Source organism: Oryzias melastigma, linkage group LG19, assembly GCF_002922805.2.
Source record: "Oryzias melastigma strain HK-1 linkage group LG19, ASM292280v2, whole genome shotgun sequence".
NCBI classification, from domain to species: Eukaryota; Metazoa; Chordata; class Actinopteri; order Beloniformes; family Adrianichthyidae; genus Oryzias; species Oryzias melastigma.
The window spans coordinates 241,528-267,170 of record NC_050530.1 but is presented as its reverse complement, the minus strand read 5'-3'; the positions used below and the strand labels follow the sequence as shown (position 1 = coordinate 267,170).

The following is a 25,643-nucleotide window of genomic DNA, read 5'->3' as shown; positions in this document are numbered from 1 at the left end:
AGTGTGAAAGAAAAAAATCCAAATGTTCGGGACAGTACAGAAACACCACAAAAACAACAAAAAATAATAAGCTAGAGTTTTTTTACCTTTTAAAAAATTACATTTGATGAAATTCCTTTTTTTGTTCACTTTAATGTGATTAATGCATTAAGTCATGCAAAAGTGTTTTTCGTTTTAACTTTTAATTTTCGTTTTGAATTAAATTTCTCCAAAAACAAAATCAATTATATCACATATGTATTTGCAATTTTTATTGATATAAAAAACAAATTCAAGGTAATTCATAAACAAATGTCAGTTTTTCTCCTCATAATGTACGCGACTGGTTCACATCTAGAATAAATCTGAATAACGTTTTTTTTTTTTTTAAGGATATGTATTTATTTTGCTTTTTTTATTTTTTAAACAGTATTGGAAACCAAGTTTCATCCCAGTTTGTATCCATAAATGTCAAGTCCCAGTGAAATTTGGTACTATTTATGTAAAATATTTTTTATTTGTTTATTAGAAACAGAAAAAAAATCTGTTCTAAATTCCTTTTAATGCTTCACCATCCCGTCTGTGGGCGGAGTTTGAAAAAGTTGCGGAAGCGCCACTTCCGCTTTGGACAACCGCGCATGCGCTCTCCGATGCAGCTCGTGCGCCGCCGCTGCCGCTGAAACATCGGAAGGTTCGGACGGCGTCGCTGTGAAATGGCAGAAACTGCCGCTCGTGTCGCGGAAACGTCGGGATTAGGTAACGCAGAATCCACGCGCGTGTCCAGCGGGAGCTTTGGACGAACGAACTGACGGAGAAGGAGCGTTTCCGCTGGAAAACGGGGATTCGGGAGCAGCGTTTCCTCTGGGAAAAAAGCAAGCAGTGCTCCGGCTGGGAACGAGCGGCGGCTGCTGGGAGTTAGCCGGACTAGGGTGAGCATTTTCTGCGTTCAGACGGGCTGTTTTCATCCGTGTGTGTGGGGGTAGCGGGTCGGTCAAATGTGGGTCAAGCTGGTGAGAGGGGGGTAACAAAAACATGTAAACTAACAGCTGCCGGAGCGGCCTAAAGGCTCCGCAGCTACCAGAGACGGGAGCTACAAGGAGAACGGCGGCGCTAGAACTCTTTAACCCGGGTTAACGCCGGGAATGTTTGCTCTAGCAGCCTGGAGCGGGAACACGGTAGTGCTGGAGGGGGTGACCTCCGTGTAAACAGCGCCTGGAATCAGGCAGCGCGATCCCGCTAGCTTGTTTGCAGCGATAGCTGCTAATTCACACCAACTTCCGGTCACAGGTGAGTTTTCGTGAAGTCTGAGTGACAGTTTTGTGTGAATGAAACGCCTCGGCAGGTGTGAATCCTCTCCGTGCTCTCGGGCTGATATCAACCGAAGGAGCGCGAGGCTTTTAGTTTGCATGCGCGCGCCCTTCCAGTAAAAGCGTCTCGCTTGCATTATTGATCCGGGAAGCTTCTGTGGTCCTGCAGCGCTGCTGAGGGGCTCCATGCGGCCCAAACATCAGCTGCAGAAACCCGACTCCTGCACCAAACGGGCGGGATCACATCCCGGTGATGCTTTACTGCGCACAGGTGATAAGTGCACGAGCCTGGAATAAACGTAGATAAGTGGCGTTATTATCTTAAAGCCTCTCTGATATGCAAATGAATACAGATGTTTGATAAAAAGCCTTATTTTCTTACATAGAAAATAGGCAAGATAGTTTATTTTTCCTTCAAAATGTTTGTTTCTTGGTGTTCTTGAAACACCACAAACCTTTTCTTAACTTCATTTTTTCCGTAAAATATATTTTAAAACATTTAAAGAGACTCGTGGCTTTATGGCATAATGTTTTAAAACGTCATGAAATTCACATTAAGGGAGCGGGTAAAACGGGGAAGATTTAGGGTTTTCTTCTTCAAATAATTTACTGTGCAATCACAAAAAACAGATTTCCTGGATTTTTACAACCAATTCACATCCTAAGTGAAGAAATGTTTGATATGAATATGTATTTTTAAAGAGACTTGGTCCAAAAAAGCCCCAGGAAGTGACCTTTAAGAGCTTGCATTTGACCTTTAGAATAAATTAAGTGAGTTGGATTTGATGAGGACAATCTGTGATGTGCAGAGGCTTGGGGTTCAGATCCTGGACGAGCCCCCAATTGTTACAGATCTAAAACCCAAGCCCATGACATCCAGCTGGACTGTTTGCAACAGTTCAGCCTCATCTTGCCCGTTCTCTTCCTCTGGTATCCACGTCCGCCTGTCAATCAGCTGTTCAGGTGACAGCTGATCCGCTCCAGCTGTTCCACCAATCAGCTGACTGAGTCTGAGAAAACAAACAGGACAAAAAAAAACAGAACTGGAAGTGTAACATGATGCAACACCAGATTACGTAAAACTCTTTTAATAAAAATAATTAAAAGTTTTAAAGCATCCACTGAAGTCTTTGTTTATAATTACACTAATATAATATTGTCACGTTCCCTTTGGGTAAACCTGGCTCTGGTCTAAGGGGGAAAATACAAAAGGGGACAATAACGAAAACTGGACACCAATAAGAATAAAAGGAACACAGTTTATTAAATAAATAAAATTCTGTGTCCTGAAATGAAAGAACAAGAATGAAATAATTAGTGTCCTGGCTAAAACAAAACGACAAACCAAATGGGAAGTGGGACCTTGGCCAAACATAAAATAAGTCATGGAGACTGCTGATCCAGCTGTGGACCGGCGGAGTCAGCAGCTCTCTGCTAAGGGCTGCCTAACCAAAACTACCTAAATAAAAAAAATAAATAAAGCCCACTAATCAAGACTACCAAGATCAAACCCCAAACTAAAATAACTCAACCCAGCAGTGTAAGACTACCAGTCTACACTTATGTAGGACCCCTTTGGATTAAGATAAATCTCACCAATATTCTCAGTCAGATGGTTGATGTGTTCAGGTCAAAAACACTCCAGAAAAAACATTTAAACCGCTGATTTAGATCCAGTTCTTCCTCCTGGCCTTTAAAAACTTAAGTCAGCTTGATCTTTTTTGTAAGAATTTCAAATATTTTAAAGGTATTCAGTGTTAATTTAATTTTATCTGTACTCAGTTTTGAGAATTGACTTATTTCAATATTTGACCTTCTTTTTCTTTTATTTAGTTAATCGTTTCAGCGTTTTTGGTGCATTTGGCTTTAAATAAGGACAGATTGGATAAATCTGTAATATTTAAGACTTGTTCAGAACCATAAAACTGTATTTCAGTACTGGGTATGTTCTTATCAGGATGCTCTTAGTCATGTTTGTCAAAGGAGGAATTTAAATCCATGTTTGCCGTCTCCTCAGTTTAGACGACGGCGCTGCAGGTCGTCTCCTGAACGTCACCTTCACAAAGATCGTCTGCTCCGCTTTAATGTGTCTGATTAGAGGTTTACCTGCTGCCGGTCTGCAGTGACACACAAACATCTATGACACAAAAACGTCACAGACAGCTCAACGAATCCAGACGTTTCCTGCAGTTTTATCTGTGACGGGCAGATGGGCCGCTAATCAAATCTTGGGGTCCTGAAAAGCTCAGCTGGAGATTTCCAGCTCCACGCCAGACCGACGACATTTTCATCTGCAGCTGTCAGGTCAAAATAAACGAAGAATCTTCATGCAGCTCCTTTAACAGGTCGCTCTGCTGGAGAAACAGTTTAATGCGGCTCAGATGAAAGTTCTGGAGTCATTAGTGAAACCAGGAACCGTCACCTGCAGTTTAGATCAAGGAGGAGCCAGTGCAGGTAACAGGTAGGGCTGCCACAAACGATTATTTTAATAGTCGACTAATCACAGATTTTTTTGTTCGATTATTCCACTAATCGGGTCATGGGCAAACTGGATGTAAAGAACACATCTTAACCATCATTAGCTTTAAACTAACTAAAAACTAGATATATAGCATTAGTGTGATAATGCTAATGTGAATGCTGTAAGCTGAAAATACTGAAGCTGATAGCCAGCTAAAATATTAGCTAAATGCGAAAATAGCCTAAAAACCTGAAAGAATCCTAAATTAGCCAAAATGTCTAGCATGTAGCTGAAACATTAGCTAAACTCCAAATTGCCTAAAAAGCTAGCAGAACGCCATTCTAACTTTCAACTTGACTACCCTCTGACTCCATATACTATAAAGTAACGACTAATAGACTATTAAATTAGTCGTCAACCATTTTAACAGTCGATTAGTCGACTAATCGTGGCAGCCCCAGGAGCACCTGAAGATCTCATGAAATGTTGGACATCCAGCAGTTTTTGTTTCTTTTCATTAAGAAACCAGTTCTCCGCATTTCTTTTCTTCTGCTCTGTGGAAATCCCCAAAATATGGAGCTAAATTGTGGCCAAGATTATCTGAAACCCAAGTAAAGCAAATTGAAATTAGATGTCCAAAACTTTAAAATACACTTAATTACTTTCAGCTTGAAGTGTTCTGTTTTTTACATTTCAAAAGTCAAAATTTTAATATCAAATCTTTTTTCCACTTTCAACTCTTTTTTTTTTTTGTTTTCAAATCTAAAAATTTCAGTTTACAAACTTTTGGCCCCGTTGGAGCGGGTTTAACACAAGGGACACCCGTCTTGGGAGAACTTCAGACTATCATAGTACAGACAATACAGCCGTTTTATGACCATAATTATACCAAGTTCTCAGAATCGGTGAACGCACCGGGACTGAAGTTACCACCATCATCGATTTTGATTGGTCCCTCGTGTTAGGCCCGCCCTAACACGCCATAAAGGGGGCCAAAAGTTTTGAATCTGAAATTTTGAGTTTTGAAACCCAAAATACAGAAAATTTGGAGCTTAAAATAATTGAGTTTATTTTAGAATAGCAAAAAATTTTTGGACATTTTTCTTTTGGCCAAAGACTAAATATTTTTTTCAATTTGTTTCATTGGGGTTTAAAATAATATTACTCCCAATCTAGCTCCATACACATTCCTGGTTCTTGAAGTTTCTTTCCCAAAAAGATTCCTGTTTCTGCATCTTCACTCCAGTTAAGTTTAAGATCTGAAAATGGATTCTCGTTGGTGAAATCTGTTGGATAGTAATCTCTGTCTTCAGGCTCTTCTGTGACGTTCTTCATGCTGCAGATGTTTGACAGCTGTGAGGATGTTTTTCACACCAGAAGGCTGAAGCTGGAGGGTCGTGATGGTGTTTTTATTTGCTCTTCAGCGTTTTCTTTGCTTGGTATGTTTGGATGGAGCGGCCAGAAGCTGGAAGGAAGCGGTTTCCCTGCAGTCTGGAGAAATGCCTCGCAGCTGTTTTCACTGTCTTTCTCCTCAGCCTCCAAATCCCATTAATGATTTGTCATCTTCTTACCCAGCATGCAGTCTGGATTCCCGCTCCCTCTCTCCTTTCTCGGATCGGATAGTTGCAGCCTCTCTGGATTATGTGATGAATTTCTCAGGCAGATAAATGCTTGTAGTTAAAAAATCTCGTTAAGTTGATTTTCTGATGTTAGCGTCTGAATCGCGGGTCTGTCTGAGGCTCTGTGCTGCTTGGATTGAGCAATATGGAAGGTTTAACCTCCTAGGACCTGGCGTGCACGGACGCCACATTTTGGGTTTTATTACCACAGTATTTAAAACTGCTTAACTGGAGGCTCTGTGACTAAATGTGTAGAGCTCAAATATGATCTTAAAGATCTTGAAGTCCCCCTCCAATGAAAATGTTAAGACTTTTTATTACATTTAGGTCGTGGGATTTCGGTTAAAAACTTCATAATCATCATTAAAACACTACTGGGAATGTTTTTTAAATAAAAAAAATGTCATGGGGGATTTTAAAGAGGTTAATGAGAAATGGGTTTTCTCCTTATTGGATGTCATTTATGCTCATAGAACTGTTGTTATACCGACTGTAAACGCAGTAAACAAACTTATTTGGTCTGTTCTTCGTCCTTTTATACCTGACTTGAGTCGTCTCCTGAAGTCTCTTTTTGTTTTTCAAGTCCGCTTTCATACTTCTGAACATTTTCTGCTGATTAAAGTTTAGATGAAAAATTATTTAATCTTGGGGTTTCAAACTGGCGCCCGTGGGCCAGTTGTGGCCTCCAAGTCAATATTTTGCGGCCCCGCTTTTAAAACGGAAGTTCAATGTTTACTGAGCGATATCTTCTGCATGTCCACACTTCTTTGATGATTACTTTCTATTTGCTTTGGGATGTTTCAGCTTTATGCTTAAAACTTTGCATTTTCTATTGTTGTTGGATCTGGTCATCAGAAAAGTCCTTAGCAACAGTTGCTAGCGTCGTTAGCTCCTGTGGTTTCACAGTTTTATCAAAAAAGTCCTTAGCAACAGTTGATGGCGTCCTCAGATTGTCGTTTTACGAAGATATTGCTCAATAGTACATAGACATACACAAATGTTTAGTAAACTTGTTCTGTTGACATTGACAATGGACCATAGACAGTGGATTCAAAAAACATACTTTTGGCACAAATGGAACCCCACACGGTCCAGACTCTCTAGCTAAACTGCGTTTGAGAACTCTGATTTAAATCATCAATCCATAGAGCTTCATGTCTTTGTGGTCCTCAGGGCTTTGAGAGCTGAGCTCCACGTGGATGTCCTGCCAAAGCGTTCGTCTAAGGCGCCACCATGAACCGGAACAAGCGTGAGAAGGAGTACTACAGTATAGACGTGGGGGACTCCACGTTTATGGTCTTAAAACGCTACCAGAACCTCAGACCCATCGGATCTGGAGCCCAAGGAATCGTCTGGTGAGTCACAGGAGCTCCAAAGAAAGATTTCCCACTTTGATCCCTGAGATCAATGATCATTGAGGACAACAAATGTTGTTTGTAACCTTTACTGTTATAAAAACCCTTTTTGGTTATTTTTATTAAGGATGGGCGACAAATTGGTGCCAGTAAAGGTATCCGCCAATATTTGCTTAATTTGAGATTATTGGAATTTGTCTGAAATCATATATTCCACCAATATTTCTTTGACTGAACGGTGTTCAGACCCCTCCCCCGTCTACGTCTGACCCTAAACGGGGGAGGGGTCTGAGCACGCTTTGGCTGTTCACGTGCTGCTACTCTTTTTCTCCCATTTCTTCGTTTTCGGGCGTATGGTTCGGGCCGCCTCCGCATCAGTTTTTTAATGTTTGAGGTAAACCCCAAATGGTCGTTTTTTGACATGCTTCCTGTTCCCATTAAAAACTTCCTTCAAATAAAAATTACTTCAAAATAAAACTTCCTTCAAAATAAAACTTACTTCAAAAGTACACATTTGCGGCCTGAACCTGTACTTCTGAGGGAGTTTTATGTTGAAAAACTACCAGATTCTGTTCACCACATCCACCTTTCTTGCCGCTAGCTAGCTATGTTTTTAACTGCAAGCGGTTGAGCTTTTAGAACAAAGCTAAAAAATCAAAATAAAGCCTAATAAAAAGATTTATTTGAAATATTTATTTGGGGAGAAAAGAGTCAGAAAGGATCCCAAAGAAGAGGCTTCAGGATGGTCGTCTGTTTACAGAAAAACAACAGACCACTGTTTATCAATGTTTTTCCAAATTTTATCTAAACTTGTGCAAAAATAAGCGGCTGGGTGGCTCAGTGGGCTAGGTGAAGGGCTGGCACCCAGGAGCCCTGGGTTCGATTCCCAGGGTTGTCCACTGATCCCCATCCAGATTGGGTCCTTAGGCAAGACCCTTGACGCTGCTGCCTAACTGGGTCCCTGTGCCCCTCAAGTACAGGGTTGTGTCAGGAAGGGCATCCGGCGTAAAAACTCTGCCAAATCACCGATGCGAAACAGTGGGTGCTGTTACGCTGTGGCGACCCCGAAAGGGATAAGCCGAAAGTGAACTACTACATCTAAACTTGTGCAAAAACAATTTTATCATTCAGATAGTTCAGGATTTTGTTTAACAGTATTTTTTTTTTTCAAATCCTTTAAATTTTTGCCTTTTTAAAAATGGTTCTCAATAATATTAAAAACTAAAAATCAACATAATACGACGGTTTATAATAGATTTCTTTTTTTATGTTCTGCAGATTAATTATGGTTTATAAACTGATATAATCACATATTTGTGACTGATGTGAACAGTTAAATTAAAATTCTTCTAAATAAACACACTTGTGCATGTCAGAAGTTGTTTTTTTAGTAAACATCGGAAATCCCGCAGAGAAAGTTGACTGTTTCCTTCTTCGCTTCAGTTCGGCGTACGACCACAACTTGGAGAGAAACGTGGCCATCAAGAAGCTGAGCCGGCCCTTTCAGAACCAGACCCATGCCAAGCGGGCCTACAGAGAGCTGGTTCTCATGAAGTGCGTCAACCACAAGAACGTAAGCGCTCCCTCTCCGTCTCCGCATCGCTCCGGTCCTGACGCCTCATTTTCATATCTGCTGAATGTTCCCGACATCGTTCCAGAAGTCCCATTTCACTGAAATCAAACAAACTGGACATAAAAATGAACCCGATTAGTTCCAGTGGAGCAGCTTTTGGAGGAACTGTTTGATTTACACTATTTTTGTTTTGTCACTATAAACTTCATTCATCTGACTTCATCCTTTTAGGATTAAGTCTGTCAGAAGATTAAACTGGTAATCAGACGAGGATATGAAGGAACAACAACTAGAAGATCTGTTTTCTCTGTCAAGATTCATAAAACCTCATTGGAAACGTGGGATTTCTGCTGGATAATTTTGGTTTTGCGGTTCACTATGTTATAGTTATGGAGAGTTCTTGATGCTGGAGTGCAGAGAAGGAACTGAAGCATCAGTACAGATTTATGTGGCAGCAGTAAAATCTTCTGCACAAAAAACACATGGAGAGAAAAACAAGCTCAATGTCTTTTACCAGCAGAAGTGTGGATGGAATGGAGCTACCATGATTGGTTGACTACCATGTTTAGTTGACTAATCATTAGTTGATTAGTTGACTAAGAAATTAGTTGTCGACTATTAAAACAGTCGACGACTAATTTAAAAGTCGATCATTTCGTTATCTGGAGTCAGAGTGTAGGAAAGTTGAACAAAGTGAGAGTGTTTAGCATCAAAAAATGCACTTTTTTCATTATTGACTCAATGAGACCAAAACTTTATCTTCAGTGAAAAATAGTTCCTTGTTTCAGATGCCGACCTCCTTAGAGAGATCAGGAATATCCTGTCCATCAAACTCATTTTGACAGGTGACCTTTGACCCCATATACCTTTTGTATCAAAGCAGAGAGAGCCCGGTTTCTAATTCTGTGTCTGCCATTGTCTTTGACACGTGCAGTAGTGCTAATCCGGTCAGTAGTGATGTCACAGGAAGTTTAGGAAGGCTTTACATCCAAGTTACAAATGATATGATTAGTAATTGAAAATAATTGTTTGTGGCAGCCCTAGTCAGAGTCGAAAATATCATCTGGGTCTCCCACACACTCAGTTTTGCTTTTTCAATTTCGATTAAATGATTTCTCTTGGTCTTGGTTCTCTTCTCGTCCCGGTTGAGTTGCTATAATTTTTTTCGGTCCATGACTTAACGTCTAAAATATAGTTCAAAAGGTTGTTTAGAGACACTTTGTCATCAGGAGACTCAGCAATGTAAAGTTGTGTGTCATCAGCGTATCGATGAAACAAACACCCTCTTTAATGACGTCCCCAAGTGGCAGAATCCATAGATTAACAGTAGTGGGCCCAGAATTGATCCTTGGGGAACCCCGCTATTGATTTCATGGCCTTTTGAGGATCATGGATCCAAAATCCTTGATCTGGGAGATGAATTGAACCAGCTAAAGACCCACTATGATAAAAACAGTGTTTTTGTGGCGTTTTAATTTAAATATTTTAAAAATATTGTTCCACCCTAGCAGTCCTGCCCACATCTCAGGTGAATTTCTATGGAACTGCTGCCGCTCTGCAGAAACTATGTCATAGACAACAACTCAGATTTTTTTAAAATTTGGTTAAAAATGGCATAATTGTAATTAAGAAACCTCTGGGAAAGGTTTGAAAATAAATCAAGATGATCGGAGTGGGATTTAACTGTATTCTCGACCCTCTGGCTTTGACATTGAATGTCAGGATTCTGGTCTCTCAAGGGAACAGCTTTGTCTGCTTTGAAGGCTCTAACCGGAATTTTCTTTGTACAGATCATCGGCCTGTTGAACGTTTTCACGCCACAGAAGAGTCTGGAGGATTTCCAGGACGTGTGAGTATCACAGAACCTGAAGGTCCACTTGTTTGTGGAAGGTTTAATGGGAAAAAGGTTAAATATCTGCGTAAAGTTAAAACAAAATCCTGCTTTAAATGTAGAAAAATGTGTTTAAATAAATGGGGAAAACGTATTCTGTAGTCCTCTGTAGTGGACGACTTCGTCAAGCTCAAAAGTGTTTCAGCATCATTTCACTTCAGTTTCTGCTTTCATAAATATTCAGTTTGGTTAAATAAAAACATTCTTAAGCTCTGCTTTCAACCCTGTCAGTTTGGAAATTGTCTGCGTGTAAAATCGGAGGTGAAGTCCTCAGCATAGTGTGGGGGGAGGCGCCGACTTTTACAGAGAGCGACTGGAAGAGCATGAATAATGTGGTCCTCTGGAGGCACAGAGTTCATTTCTGCTCCGTCTGCCTGATTGGAGCTAAAAAGGAAGCTGTGGACAATCGCTGCCGGAGGGCTGCAGGACCACCGCAGTAGGAGGAGCAGCGCGTTTCTATACTTGGATGCGTGCGCTCTGAAACCTTTAAGCAAACCGGACTTGACGGCACATTTCTAGCTTTCTTCACATCCTTTGATGAAGCACTTAGAAGCAGAAACCCCGTCAGATATGATGCAAGAAACCAAACAAATGTGCAGGACTCTCCTAACCTGACGTGTGACATCATGAGCGTCGAGTCTGGATTCACTCTGACCTCCCTGCAGATACCTGGTGATGGAGCTGATGGACGCCAACCTGTGTCAGGTGATCCAGATGGAGCTGGACCACGAGCGGCTGTCATACCTGCTCTACCAGATGCTGTGTGGAATCAAACACCTGCACTCTGCAGGCATCATACACAGGGTAGGTCATGGATTTGTGTGTTAGAACTAGAATTGTCAGGAATCAATCCAATTTTTAAATTAAGAGATCAATTAAAAACAGTTTTTGAACTAAAACTGACTGAATTTCTTCAGGATTCCATAACCTCTAAAGCTGCGTTCACACCAGCGGCAGAGTTTTAGCGTTAAGTGAATGTTCAGAAGGCGCCGGGAACGGCAGTTCAGTCCGGCAGCAGCCCGTCGCAGTGCGATTTGGGCAGCAGATGTGGCGCTTCAACCAATCGGGGACTCATCTTTGGACATGTGATGATCCAGGGACTTGATCCGTTGGTAGAAAAGAAAATCCAAAATGGCTGCTCGATGCGAGTGTTTTCGTTCGGAACTTTCTTCCGTTTTCCAGCCGTAGGGTTGCCAGAGAATTAGGATGTTACGATTTTTTGTGAATCGGTAAAAAAAACGATTCAAACTCGTCAAAATGTTCATCAATGCAGAAAATTAAAAAATCAGTTTGTCTTGGCCTGTGCCTAAATTTAGAAAAATGCAGAGCTGATGACATTTCTCTATGCAGGCTCGCTGTGAGTGTGTGTGCGCCTTTAAGTGTGCGCACCTGTGAGTGTGTTTGAGCGTGTCTGTGTGTGTGTGTGTGTGTGTGTGTGTGTGTGTGTGTGTGTGCACCTGGTGGACAGCCTAGCTCGCTAGCTTGCTACACCAGGTTGCTGGCTAGCGTAGCGGGCGCGATTGATCTAGCTCCATGAGTTTGTTTTCCGTATTTTCATGTTTTTATCATGTGGCAACAAATGAACTCCAGAACATTTTTGGCTCCTCCCACACTCGTCCGGGGCATCAAGGACTTTTTAGGACAGGCGAAGAGCAGAAAATTTGATGTTCATTAGATGTTGGATGAAAAAGTGTGGAGACGAGCAAAACCGTATCTTCTGGACTCCAGAATCCCATTAGTGTCGTTAACAGTGAAGAACTGTCAGACATGAACCTGTTCTGCTCACATGATCCGCTCACGTGATGCTCTGGGTGTTCAGTCATGTGACTCTGTTTCTAGGACCTAAAGCCCAGCAACATTGTGGTGAAGTCTGACTGCACGCTGAAGATCCTGGACTTCGGGCTGGCGAGGACGGCTGCCACGGGTCTCCACATGACGCCCTACGTGGTGACCCGTTACTACCGCGCCCCCGAGGTCATCCTGGGCATGGGCTACCAGGCAAACGGTGAGTGGAGCTGTGAGGAGCTGCCGCCTGGTCTGCTGCATGACTCCAGGTTTCCTGGAAAGGTTACCGCAGGGTGGGGGCGTGGCATGTGGCGCCCAGCAGAGCTTCAGGTGTTTAGAGGTTCCAGAAGAGCCTCAGCCTGTGCTGGAGCCGACTCATCAGGCTTTTCAGGCCTTTTTTTTTCAGCCAACTCTCGTGTGAAGTTTTATTCTTCAGGTTTATCACTTTTTCTCTCAACAGACAAAGGTTGATATTTTTCAATATTTTTCTATATTTTCTGCTTCTCCTGGAGGACATTTCAGTTTGGCCACTAGGTGGCTATTGTGCTATAGCATTATACCTTATTCAAGAAGAAGAAGAAAACATAAAAATGTGTTTTAGACCACTTTAAAAAATATATTTCCTTCAAAGAGTTTTGAAAATTATTGCCTGTGAGTTTATAAAGATGTTAATTTAGTCGGCAATGTATGTTGAGGTCGACTTAGAGTTAGCATTAGCCGTCCTATGGGATATCCTTTTATACGTTAGCATCAAGCTAGCTGACTTTAGCTTTATGATCAAACTCTACTTTTATGAATCTATTAAGCTTAGATCGATTCAGATCGATTTTATCAACCCACCCCTACTCACAATAGATTAAAAGTAGAATAAACTAGATATATAGCATTACCTTTGATAATACACGTTTGAATGCTGTAAACTGAATGTGACCGCTAAAGACATCAAAGCTGTTTGCTGAAATATGCTGAAACTAAAAGTTTAATAAAATATTAGCTAAATGCCATATTAGCCAAAAAAATGGAAACATGTCTAAATTAGCCAAAAACAGCTAGCATGTTGTTAGAATAAAAGCTTAACTCCAAATGAATCTAAAATCCCAGTTGTTGCTGAACATTTTATGCAGAAGTTCACAAGTTTTTGAAGGATTTGAGGAATTCCTCATTAATTTCCTTTGGGGCATATTTTACTAAATAGATAATCTCTATTATAATACCCACTCACTTAATCAAAAGTGTTTTAGGTCACGGGGGGAACAGGACAACATTTGTTGAACACTCTAAAACTAAATTTTAAAAGCTTTAAAACCGTAGCTTTTTAACATAATTATAAACTAGATATATAACATTACCTGCAATAATGCTAGTGTGCATTCTGGAAGCTGAATTTAGTCGCTGAAGATGCTAGTGTGGCTAGCTAAAAACTCTGAAATTGATAGCTGAAACATAAAGCTGAAAAGGCTGAAATTGATAGCTGAAACATGAAGCTGATAGCTGAAAACGCTTTAATTGATGGCTGAAACATGAAGCTGATAGCTGAAAACGCTTAAATTGATAGCTGAAACATGAAGCTGATAGCTGAAAACGCTTAAATTGATGGCTGAAAACGTTGAAGTTGATAGCTGAAACATGAAGCTGATAGCTGAAAACGCTTAAATTGATGGCTGAAAATGCTGAAATTGATAGCTGAAACATGAAGCTGATAGCTGAAAACGCTGAAATTGATGGCTGAAAATGCTGAAATTGATAGCTGAAACATGAAGCTGATAGCTGAAAACGCTTAAATTGATGGCTGAAAACGTTGAAGTTGATAGCTGAAACATGAAGCTGATAGCTGAAAACGTTAAAATTGATGGCTGAAAACGCTGAAATTGATAGCTGAAACATGAAGCTGATAGCTGAAAACGCTGAAATTGATGGCTGAAAATGCTGAAATTGATGACTGAAAACGCTGAAGTTGATAGCTAAAAATGCTGAAGTTGATAGCTGAAAACGTTGAAGTCTATGGCTGAAAACACTGTTGAAAGCAAGCTCAAATGAAAAAAGCCACAAAAAAGCTAAATTAGCCTAAAAAACTTAAAAAAAAACTTTGGTTAGCCAAACCAGCTCCCATGTAGCTGAATTAAAAATAAAAATATAAAAAATCTTTAATCCAAATAGACTCTTAAATAGACTCTTACTGCGACTCAAAGAAATAACATTTGTGACGTCCGACCGCCTCAGCTGCTGTTCTGCTGACATGTTGCCTCTGTTCCTCCTCCTGCTGCACATTCTTAGTGGATATTTGGGCTGTGGGCTGCATTATGGCAGAAATGGTTCGCCACAAAATCCTTTTTCCTGGAAGGGATTGTATCCTTCAGCTGCTTCAGCGGCTTCTGAAACTTTGCTCACATCGTTTTTGTTTCCCCCTCATGATCTGCAGCTATTGAAGTTCTGTTTCTCAGACGTTCCTTCACCTTTGGTCGCTCATTAGATCTTCACAGGTACAAACGGGCACTTCTGCTCCACAAACTAAAGCTGAAATGGAATTCAATAGTTGTGAAGCAAACCGCTTCAACACGTCTCATTCTGCAGAAAACAGTCGCCTGCATGCATTTCGATTGTTTTTTTTTCCCATGGTGCATCACTCCAGCATCCCCTCCCTGTCCTGGTGTTTTCATTTCCCGTTTTGAGTTCTGCATGCTAATGTGGTGGTTATCATTTCACTTTCAGTTGATGTCTGGTCTGTTGGCTGCATCATGGCTGAAATGGTCCGCGGTAGTGTGTTGTTTCCGGGCACGGACCGTATCCTTGAGTTGGACCTCCATCCAGAACCCCCCAAATACCCCCCCCCGACCCCTGTTTGTCTGACATCTCATTCGTTTTCAGGATTTGCACAGAATCTCGTTCTAATACACAGATGGGAATAAAATCTATTTTTTAAAATAGTTTTACGGAATATTTCCATGAATGTCAAAGTTTATCTTTGATTGGTTTGATACATTGTGGGTTATTACTTATCAACTACGCTTCCATTACATAACTTTATCAAAATTCAAGAAATGTAAAAAAACAACAAATTTTCACAATTAAGCCGTTAAGATAAGTTACTAAAACTAAATACGAATGTGAACTTTGACGTACAGCAGATACATTCACATTCTGTCACGGCACCAGCGCTCATCATCTATCAAAGGAGACGTCGGCGTCTGATTCAGGCCGTGGAGCGGCGAGCTACACGTGAGCGGCTACGGATGAAGAGATTTTGGAAGATGGCGGTTGGCGGTTTTACCGAGGAGCCGTGGATCCAACAGTTCCACATGACAACTCTTCCAAATGGGGCGTCCTGTGGCGCCCGCTGGCATCGGGTTCCGTGACTCATTTAGTTTGAAATAATTGCTAAATATGTCAGTTTTAACAGGCCTCATGAACCACCTCCTCTAAGCACAGAATATTGTTTTCAATGACAGAGTTTTTTCAAAATTGACGTGTTTCTGTTGAGGCAAATTTATCAACGCAAATCCAATTTGCACAACGTCGTAGTCGATGAAACACGGCTACTGGCTCCACTCTGCGTCTTTCACGCCGTCTCCGATACGTTCCCTCTCCCCCGTCTTCCAGAGGAGGGGGTTGTCCCCCCATCCCACCGCTCTCTTCGCTCGTGGCGTCTATCCTTTCAAAACTATGGACACAGGTGTTGACGTCTGCTACCAGGTTTTATTTTGAAAGTTTTTTTATTTTTAAACCGAACTTCACGTTTCTCCAGATTTTTGTCATCGGCGAACTGGAAGTAAAACTCCTGCGTTTATCTAGCTTAACGGAGGACGGATGTAAACATTTGATTAATGAGCGTTAAATGTTTTTCTTAACGCGACAGACGCACCAGAGACCGTAGAAGTCGAACTTTAGATTTTAACGTTTTTGCGTGGACTTGATGGTTTCTTGTTCTCCTTATGAGCTGAAGACGTTTCTCCATTTTATCATTTGTGTTGATAAAGTTAAGTTTATAGAGATGATAAAGAACAGACATCTTCATGTTTTGACTTCCTGTTAACGTTTTCCTTTGTCATAAAGGATAAACAAAGATGTCAACAAGCACATGTGCATGTAAGAGTGTGTCAGTGTAGCTTTGTGTGTGTCAGCGTTAGTGATCATAAATGTGTTCATGCATGTTAGAAACTTTTTTGTTCTTCTTTGGTTTGACGTTTAGATCAAGTTTTATCACAGAATTCTTTATAAATGATGAAAAAACATCTTACTGAGAATTTGTCATTTTTTTCTTCAAAGTAATTTTGTGTCTTTTTCACAACATTGTTGTTTTTAATGAGTTTGATGTAATCCAGCGGTTTACTCTACGACCGTTTAGAGCTAATCCACGTCCAGCTCGCTGCTTCTCTTAACCCTAAAACCTCCAGATATCGACCAGTGGAACAAAGTGATCGAGCAGCTGGGAACGCCGTCTCAGGAGTTCCTGATGAAGCTCAATCAGTCGGTGAGGAACTACGTGGAGAACCGGCCGCGCTACGCCGGCTACAGCTTCGAGAAGCTCTTCCCCGACGTTCTGTTTCCTGCAGACTCGGAGCACAACAAGCTGAAAGGTGAGAACGCCGCGGCGAGCCGCGCCTGCGGGCTGAAATGATACGAGAAAGCTCGATTTTTATCTCCCACCTTCGTGTTTCAGCGAGCCAAGCCCGAGACCTCCTGTCAAAGATGCTGGTAATCGACGCTTCCAAGCGGATCTCTGTGGACGAGGCTCTGCAGCACCCCTACATCAACGTGTGGTACGACCCGTCTGAAGTGGAAGCGGTGAGGAGCCTCGTCCTTTCTAGATGTTCTCCAAACGTCCGACTCTGGTTTCTAACACGAACCTGAACTAGATCCTAACATTAAGGCCCAAGGGGCCGATTGAACCCAAACCTGTTCTACCGTAGCTCTAAAACAAAACACAGACGACCCCAAAAGGTCAAAATAAACACGAAGATAAATCAATAAACGCTTTCAAATATACAACAAAGTATTAGGACCAGTTTACAAACTAAAAACACTTTAAATTGAAACTTTAAATCTTGTAAATTTACAAGAAATAACTGTTAAATTATGAGAATAAAATTGTATATATATATATATATATATATATATATATATGACTTAAACAGTCATAGGCTAAATTTATGACATTTTTCTCATAAAGTTAAATGTTGAAGATGTGAAATTTATTACTTTCAATCTCGTAAATTCACGGGAACAAAACTCAGACATTTACAGGAAAGAACTCAAAAGTTTACTAGAAAGAAATCGTAAAGTTAAAAGAAAAATGTCGTAAATTTATGGGGCAAAAGTTGTTAAATTTACGTTAAAAAAAAGTTTTTAATTTATGGGGAAAAGTTGTAAATTTACAGGTAAGAAGTCGTAACTTAATGGGTAAAAAGTTGTAAATTTAAGGTTTAAAAAGTGTTATACCATGGTCTGGGTGAATCCTCGATTCTGATTGGCTGCTGGGTGTGCATTAAAAACTGATAATGCACAGTAATAACGCACACCTAAAAAAGAAGTTCCGGTCACACAGACCAAACGTTCGATATCACTGCGCAGGCTTCTTTAAAACACGTTTTTCCTTCATCGTCTGGACAAAACAAGCAGTAATGGATAAACTTTCTCTCTGAACTGATGCTTTATTCAACTTATTGTAGCGACCAGCATTTATATTCCTCTCCTTTTGTAAGGTAAATTAATATTGACAAATTGGTTATTCTCCTTCTAATAAAACACCACTCGACATGGAAGGTGTAGTCTTCTGTTTCACCACAAGAGGGAGTTTCTCATTTTAGAGCAGCTCAGAAGAACGAACCTGCTGTGAAATGAAACACAGACAGAAGCTGAATATGTTCTAGCTGCTCACTGAAGGATTAACGTCAGAAAAGATGAAAAATATCCTAATTTGTCCGGGTCTTTCTTTCAAAACAGCGACACTTTACCGCTGCGGCTGAGGTCTGTAACGGCTTCCGGCTTCATGCCGTGTTTCATGTCACCGTGACAACAAACCGCATCACGGATCAAATAGTCCGCTTTTTTGTGAAAAAATGAGCTAAACCAAAGAAATAACAAGAATAAAGTACTAAATATTGATTGAATGTTTATTTATTTTGTGAATGACCGCGTCGGACGGTTTAGGCCTCCGCGTCGTGCGTTAATTTCTCATAACGCACACTTATTATCCCTTACTTAATTTATGGGGAAGGTTGTAAATTTACGGGGAAAATCATAAATTTTCAAGAACAACGTTGTAAATTTACGGGAAAAACGTCAATTTAAGGGTAAAAAGTTGTAAATTTATTGGGAAAAGTTGTGCATTTACAGGAAAAAGCGTTGTAATAATCCATAATTAGTTTTTAAATTGACATAAAAACATTATAAATGACATCATCTGATATAGTTTTTCTTTTTCTTTCTTTAAACCTGATTTTCTGCTTTCTTCTGAGTTTCCCTGTAAAAACGCGAGCAGAGAATCTGGTTTCTGAGTCTGAACTTTTCTGCTCATTAGTGAAGACGTTACTGTGACGAGTCTCTGCTGTTCAAATGCAGAGAGAGACTCAGATGTGAAATGTTTCTTTTAAAGCCGCCGCCGGGGATCACGGACAAGCAGCTGGACGAGCGAGAGCACACGGTGGAGGAATGGAAAGGTGAGCGTTCATGTTCGATAATGAGAGGAAAGTTTTGGACAAACGTCATGGAGAACACAGAGAACTTCACAAAGCTGATGTTCTGATGAGGAACCTTCTGAATCATCAAACTGATACAGGAGGAGAGCACGGTGGGGACAGTGTGATGGGGCGGGACGACTTCGTTCGTTGATGAAATCTTTTCCATCAAACAGGAGATCCTTCAGTTCCTCTCTAAAGTCAGAATTAATTTGGGTTTTCAGGAGCAGTTTAAGTTTTGAATGTGATAGAAATACTTTAAGTTTATCCTAGAAAATAATCCAACATGTCTGACGTCAAACAGGAGATTGAAGCAAACGATCCACAGAAACATTCGTATCATCATCGTTCTGTAACCTGACCTCTGGCTACATTCACACCTTTAGTATTCATAATCTGCCTTTGACTGTAGAGCTGATATATAAGGAGGTTCTGGACTGGGAGGAAAGGACGAAGAACGGGGTCGTCAGGGGTCAGCCGGCCTCCATAGGTGAGTGTTTCCTGTGACTTAAGGCTGCGTTCACAACCAACCAGATTCATGCGGCGGAGGGTGTGGGTCAAGGTGAACGGGAGAACTGATGGGAAACTTAGAGTATAGACATTGTAAATGACTTTTGAACATTTGAAAACAAGACATCTTAAATGGAAAAAAAACCTAAAAACTTGAAATAAATCTTGAAAATCAAAAAAAAAAACTATAAATGTAAAAATTACCATTTATAAAGTAATGTATCCATTACTAACAGCTACTGTTTTGAATCTTCAACTTTTTTTTTTTTTGCTTTTCTGAATCTTTACTTTCAGTTCTCTGTTTTCAGATTTAATTCAGATTTTCGAGTCTGGGGGGCGGGGCTTTGAGCTCATTGGCTACCGGGACGTTTCCCATGGGGGACAGAGAGGACTCCTCACTACACATTATCTACACTTTTCTCAGACACACATGAATAATTTTTACCCTTTTATCTCTTTTTTTATTCTTACTGTTCAAACTTTCATAGAAAAATAAGTCGAGCGTTAAGATGAAAACAAGGATCTGATCACCGTGAAGATTTATGTAACACTTTGATCTTTTTCTGATTGAAGATATTAATCTAAAAACTACAGTTTGACATTAAACATGAAACTAATCAACCATTAAACATTTCAACAAAGTCGTCGTGACTAATTATCTAATCGTGGCCCCGTCCTCCATGAAACAATGAGGCTAAACCCTTTCGACGGTAGCTCCTCCCACCTGCAGGTGTTGGTTAGCGGTGGTTGTGACGTAGCGTTAGCATCACGTTCTAGTGTGGCTCCATCACGCTAACGCTCGGGTCTCTCCAGCACAGGTGCAGCAGTGAGCAGCAGCCCCCCCAAGCCCCCCCAGCCCCACCCGTCCGACGGCAGCCTGGAGCCCGGCGTGGACTGCTGCTGACGGTCGCCGCCCCCCTCCTCCTGCGACCCCTCCCCCCCGGTGTTTGATCCTCCGTAGCGTTTTGACGGGTTTGACAGTCCAGCTGTTATTTATTGAGTTTCTGGGAGCTGACGGACGTCTTCACTCGCCTCCAGATCTCAGGAGAAGTCTCTGAAATGTGATTTATTTCTGTCAGAAATCATCGTTTTCCACATCAAATAAATGTACAGATTTAACATATAGGTTTGGGGGAGGAGCCACGGACGGCGTTCTTCTTTTAGGGTTTTTTTCAGTAGCTTAAACTTCCTGGATTGTAAAAATGTTTTTATGAGAGATTTATATTTTTCGTTGTTGTTTTTTCACTTTTTAAAAATGTGGGTTTGGATAACGGAGCGGCGCTGCAGGACGACGCTCCTCCGCGGCGCCGTTTAGTCAGAGTTTGGGGAAAAGGCGGAGTGCTTTCGCTCCGGTCGGGAAGTTTTTAGGGAAGTGTTGGGAAGTCCAGGTGGGAAAGAAGTTTGTGTGTGGAGCGTTGTTCGGATGTGGAAAAGGGATCTTCAGAGATGGCTGTTTGCAATAACTCGCTTGGGAATTCCGTCTGGTTTGGAAAAGTGCCTGTTTCTGTCTGTTCGGATGCACGAAGGATCTGGTCGGCTTTTTCTGTCCCGTTGGAACGTTTTGTTTTCGTTGGGATGGTCGTTCTCCAGATGTGGGATCTATTTTTCTACGTGTTTTGCTTTTCGTCGTCTGACAGGAAACGGTGATGAGGCTGAGGTGCTTTAGCATTTATGAGGCTTTTCAGAATAAGAGACCGTTTGAAAAAGGTTTTTCATCAAAGTAAAAGCTTAAATACATAAATTAACATCATATCCAAACTACTATGATTTTTATTTAAGTTTTGTGGCAGTAATTGATTTCTTTAATCAGCTGTTTGCTGAACTTCTTTTTTAAACTCTTAACATAAATTAGCCAATTGATTCTTGTTTGTAGTTTACACTGAATATTTTGTTTTTCTGTTTTTCTGCCTTTTATTTGGACAAAGTTCTGTCAGCCAAATGACTCCAGAAACAGAACATTAAAGTGCAAACCTTTAAACACTAAATTACCTCAAAGTTTCAAACTAGTAGTTTTAAAATTGACTAAATCTTTTATGAAAAGCAAAGAAAATCCGAATCAGGTCCACTTTGATTTTTTAGCAGAAAATATTTTTGGTTTTCTAGGAGTTTATAGCTCAAGATTAGCTCCGTCTCACAATAAATACCCTAAAAACTAAAAGTTAATTAATGTGCTTGTCAAAATCATAATGAGGTATTTTAGAGATTAGGGGTAAAGTCTCACAAGATCTGACACATTGTTTTTTGGTGTATCTGTATACAAACTGAATTCTTAAATTTTGCACATTTACTAACGTGTGAAACATTTTAGCGATAATTCCCCTCCGGGTTCAGGTCTGAACACGTTTATATCGTTAGCTATACCGTACAGAAACGATTCATCTGTACTTGAATAAACTGTTGACTGTATGTGAGAACTGGACTGAAAGGCCCCGCCCCTGGTGGTCCAAACAGGAAGTATCCCATAGACTTCTATAGTGAAATAAACAGCTGTTACTCTTTCTGTTGGTCAGAATAAACGTTCTTGATTTGATATCAACCAATCAGATGCCTCAAAAATAGTAGGTGGAGCCTGCTGGCCAATGTCTAGCGATCAAAATGTTTGATAGATTTTGTGTAGCCAGTAGGGGTGTGGCCTCCAACAAGCTCACTCCTGATTTGCCAGAGTGGTTGCCAGAATCGCTACTCGCTGTTTACTAACGACGTCCGGCTCCAACATAGCGGCATCTTTTTACCAAAACAAAAAAACAAAACGATTTGACCTAATTTGGTTGTAACCAGAAGTGAACCATTTTGTATGGATGACATCACACTCGCTCTCTCCAGTTCTCTGATCAGGCAGACAGTACGGCTAAACGTCCATGAAGCTAAATCCGGATCAGGCAGGCGGGGGTCAAACAGGAGCATCAGAGATCAGACAGACGGAGATCTGGACCAACTGGGTCAGAACCAGAAGATCAGGTCCGGATAGAAACGCTCAGTAATGCAGGCGGAGGGACAAACGATACTTGGCACTGAATGAGGCTCTGTGCTGTCAATGAGAGCAGCTGGGGCTGCTGGGAGATGTAGTTCAGCCAGGACTTCATACGCTGGTTGTACAGAGCTCCTGACAATGTAAACACTAGCATAACGAGCTTTGCTAATCTCTCTTTTGTCCGTTGATGAACCTCAAACTTGTCTGACAGCTGCTCGTCCAATCAAATGCTACCGTCTCTAAGCTAAACTCAATTAAACAAACGCGCTGCTTTCAGCTTAAGCTAGCAATAATAAAACGCACAGATTGAAACTTCTGGTGCCGACATTATTTACAATCTTTTATTAAGCACGTTTCCGCCAAAGTAAAAGCTTCTGATTTTATTTTATTTTTTAGAAAATGTTCAAACTGTTTGCTTGTTCAGTTTTTTGAAATTTTACAGTGTAAATGAGCATTTTACGTAAATGTGGCGTTATTTTATCTTTTGTTCTCAGATGAACACAAAACATTTAGAAGTTTCTGTTTTTTTCTGAGATTCATGTAAAAAATGTGTAGAAATTTTCTCCAGAAGAAAACGTAATTGAACATTTAAAGGTAGACGTCTCATTAATTGATTAATTAAGCTGCATCTTCATTTGAATTACCGGTGTTTGAAAGTGCTCTTATTTTTTCCCAGCATGCATTTAGCCGTGACCTCGTGGTTCGTCGTGTCTTGAGGCTGCAGCTTCGTCCTCTCACCTGCTTTGATGAACTACCTCATGCTGAAGTTCTGCCAGTTCTCACCAATATTAAGTCACCTGAAGAAGTGTGAATAACAGATTCCATTATTTATTTATTTGAAAGTGTACTTTCTGTCCGTTTCAGCAGACTTCTAGTTTTGTACATTACTTCCTGTTTGTTTTTGTTTCATCTGTGTGGAATGGGTTTATGTTTAAAGTAAATGTGCAATTCCTTCAGAAACTGTCGTGTGATGGCTCCGCCTTTAGCGTTCTCCTGGAGGTAACGTTCGGTACTGTCGGCCTTTGTTGTTTCTCCCTTTTTTACTTTACGGTTCGTTCCTGTCATGTGATCAGTCCATCCAAACGCAGAGACGTTAGCGAGCGGCGGGCGGGCGGGTGAAGTGTCGGCGACGTTTCCGTAAACGATGAGAGTCGGCTCTCTTTGTAAAGTTTTACTTTGGAATCCAGCCATGCTTTTATTTTGAAACACTTCCTGAACCAGCCGTCCCAAACACCACCCAAGAAGAAGAAGTGCACTACCATGAAAATGAAACGGAACATGTACTTTAAATAAAAGAAATTCACGTTGGTTCATCGTCGTCTTTTCTTCAAATGCTTTTTATTTTTCTGCTTTTCCTACAATTAAAACATATTTAACTCCACAAAAAAAGTTTATTTTAAATGAGAAACTGAAATATGATTCTTGCATCTGTTATGAAAATATGTGAATAATCTTGATTTCTTAAGAAAAGACGTTCAAATGATGTGAACTGAACTTGTTTTCATGGCTTGGAGCCTGATAGACGCCAGATACAGATAAGGATTAAACAGATAAACATTAAACAGATAAACATTAAACAGATAAAGATTAAAGAGATAAACATTAAACAGATAAACATTAAACTTTATAACATAAAGGAGGTTTGATAGAGATGGAGGCAGCAGAGAAATCAATCCTTTGATTTGATAAACCTGACGATGGTTTGATATGTTGGAATTTGAGTAAAAACGTCTGAAAGATGTGTTTATACAAAAAAAGTTGAACACTAAAGAAAACCAGAAGGATTTCTTGCTGTCAGGTGACTTCCTGTTTGATGTCTTGCTAGCGTTACACCCCCATCGCTGAGGGGAGCAGGGCTGGGTTGTTGAAATTGATTAATCGATTAAAACTTATCAGATCAATAACCGATTCATAAACATTTAAATTGAATTAACACATAAAGCTAAAGCTAGCATTTCATAGGATTTCCCATAGGACGGCTAATGCTAACGGTCGACCTAAACTTACATTGCTGACCAAATGAACATCTTCATCCCGGACGAGCCCCCAACTTGTTGAGGCTTGGTCGCCCCACTGGGGCAGGAATCTTACAAACTTTTAAGGAAATATTTTTTAAGTAGCCATTTGTGGTCTAAAACAGTTTTCTTCTCCTTTCTTCTTCTTCTGGAATAACATGTGATGCTGTAGTGTGATCGCCACCTAGTGGCCAAACTGAAACATTAGAAGCAGAACAATTATTGGAGCTTCTCTGTTTGAGAATCCATGAAACATTGAATAGAACTGAGAGAATAAAAAAACAATCTTGGAATCAAATCAATCCAGGTTCTGGTGAATCGAATCGATTCTGGAAACGATCGATCTTCGGCCCTAAAGGAGGAGTCCAGCGTCGCTGAGGAGAAAAGTCGTCTTCTCTGGTGTTCATAATCCACAGGTGTTGAGTTTATAGAACCACCGATTCTGTGGAGGAGCAGAGCTACACGCCTGTTTGGATCAGAACCAGAACAAGCTGAAGGGATGAAACCAGAAGATGAAGTCTGAAGAGAGCAGGTTCATGAGGTGGGAGGTGGAAAAGCAAACCAAGACCTGGACCAATACAGTTGTGGGTTTAAGTGATGGTTACTGTCTAATGATCTAACCCGTTAATGTTATCGGGTCGGATCAGGATCAGCTTAAAGTGAACAAAAAACAGACTGAAAACTTGAAAAATAGACATTTTAACTGGAAAAAACAATTTAAAATTTGAAAACAAGATATTGTAAATTTGAAAAATAAAAAATGTTTTGAAATTTTGACAAAAAAACCTGAAAACTTGAAATAAATCTTGAAATTTGAAAAAAACATGAAAATTACACTTTTTATTTTTATTTTATTTTATTTTTTACAAAATTTGAAATAAAAAAACCCAAAAGCTTAAATCAAATCTTGAATATTTGAAAAAAATTGAAAAAAATACTGAAAACTTGAACTGAAAGAAATATAAGTGTAAAAATCAAAAATTGAAAATAATGTAACCATTAGATTTATTTCAAGTTGTTCTGTTTTTTTCTCAAATTTTCAAAACATTTTTTTTCAAATTTTCTTTTTTTTCCTCAGTTCCAGTGTCTGTTTTTCAAGTTTTCAATTGTTTTTTGCTGTTCATGAAAGAAAAAATAAATAAATATAAAAATGTAAATGTATGTACCTAAAAAGCCTCTTTTATCCCTTTATTCTGGCTTTAAAAATATACAAAATAATAATAAGATTATTAAGTTAAGCTCATATTCTAACCTATGCTTTCAAGAAGTGTTTAGATTTAAACACTTAAGGATATATTTGCGTTTACATGTATAGATTAAAAATAATCCCTTTTCTACATCAATGTTGACATTTTTTAAGCAAAATTACATCCAAATAACAGAAAATGACTTCTTGTAGTAAATCTGCTGCAGAGTATGCTTTATTTTGAAAGGGCCTCGTTTGCGCAGCTGCTGTTAAACTTTTATAGAGAAATAAAACACTTATAATTCAACTACTGTTAA

At 40.1% G+C, this 25,643-nt stretch overlaps 1 protein-coding gene across 3 annotated transcripts; it reads left to right on the top strand.

Annotated features, from left to right (window-relative positions):
- Positions 1–302: 302 nt before the first annotated feature.
- Positions 303–23,436, top strand: mapk8b (mitogen-activated protein kinase 8b). Of its 3 annotated transcripts, none has more exons than XM_024284947.2 (12): positions 303–908; positions 6,540–6,721; positions 8,165–8,294; positions 10,085–10,143; positions 10,851–10,989; positions 12,025–12,190; positions 14,245–14,316; positions 16,362–16,544; positions 16,628–16,752; positions 18,563–18,626; positions 19,057–19,134; positions 19,973–23,436. In XM_024284947.2, the coding sequence occupies exons 2-12, from the start codon at positions 6,600–6,602 to the stop codon at positions 20,056–20,058; spliced, it is 1,224 nt and encodes a 407-aa protein (XP_024140715.1). In that variant the 5' UTR covers positions 303–908; positions 6,540–6,599; the 3' UTR covers positions 20,059–23,436. The 3 variants fall into 3 exon arrangements, with proteins under 3 accessions (XP_024140715.1, XP_024140714.1, XP_024140716.1); XM_024284946.2 differs by lacking the exon at positions 14,245–14,316 and adding an exon at positions 14,680–14,751 and having other exon boundaries at positions 311–908; XM_024284948.2 differs by lacking the exon at positions 14,245–14,316 and adding an exon at positions 14,680–14,751 and having other exon boundaries at positions 321–908; positions 19,968–23,436.
- Positions 23,437–25,643: the final 2,207 nt, after the last annotated feature.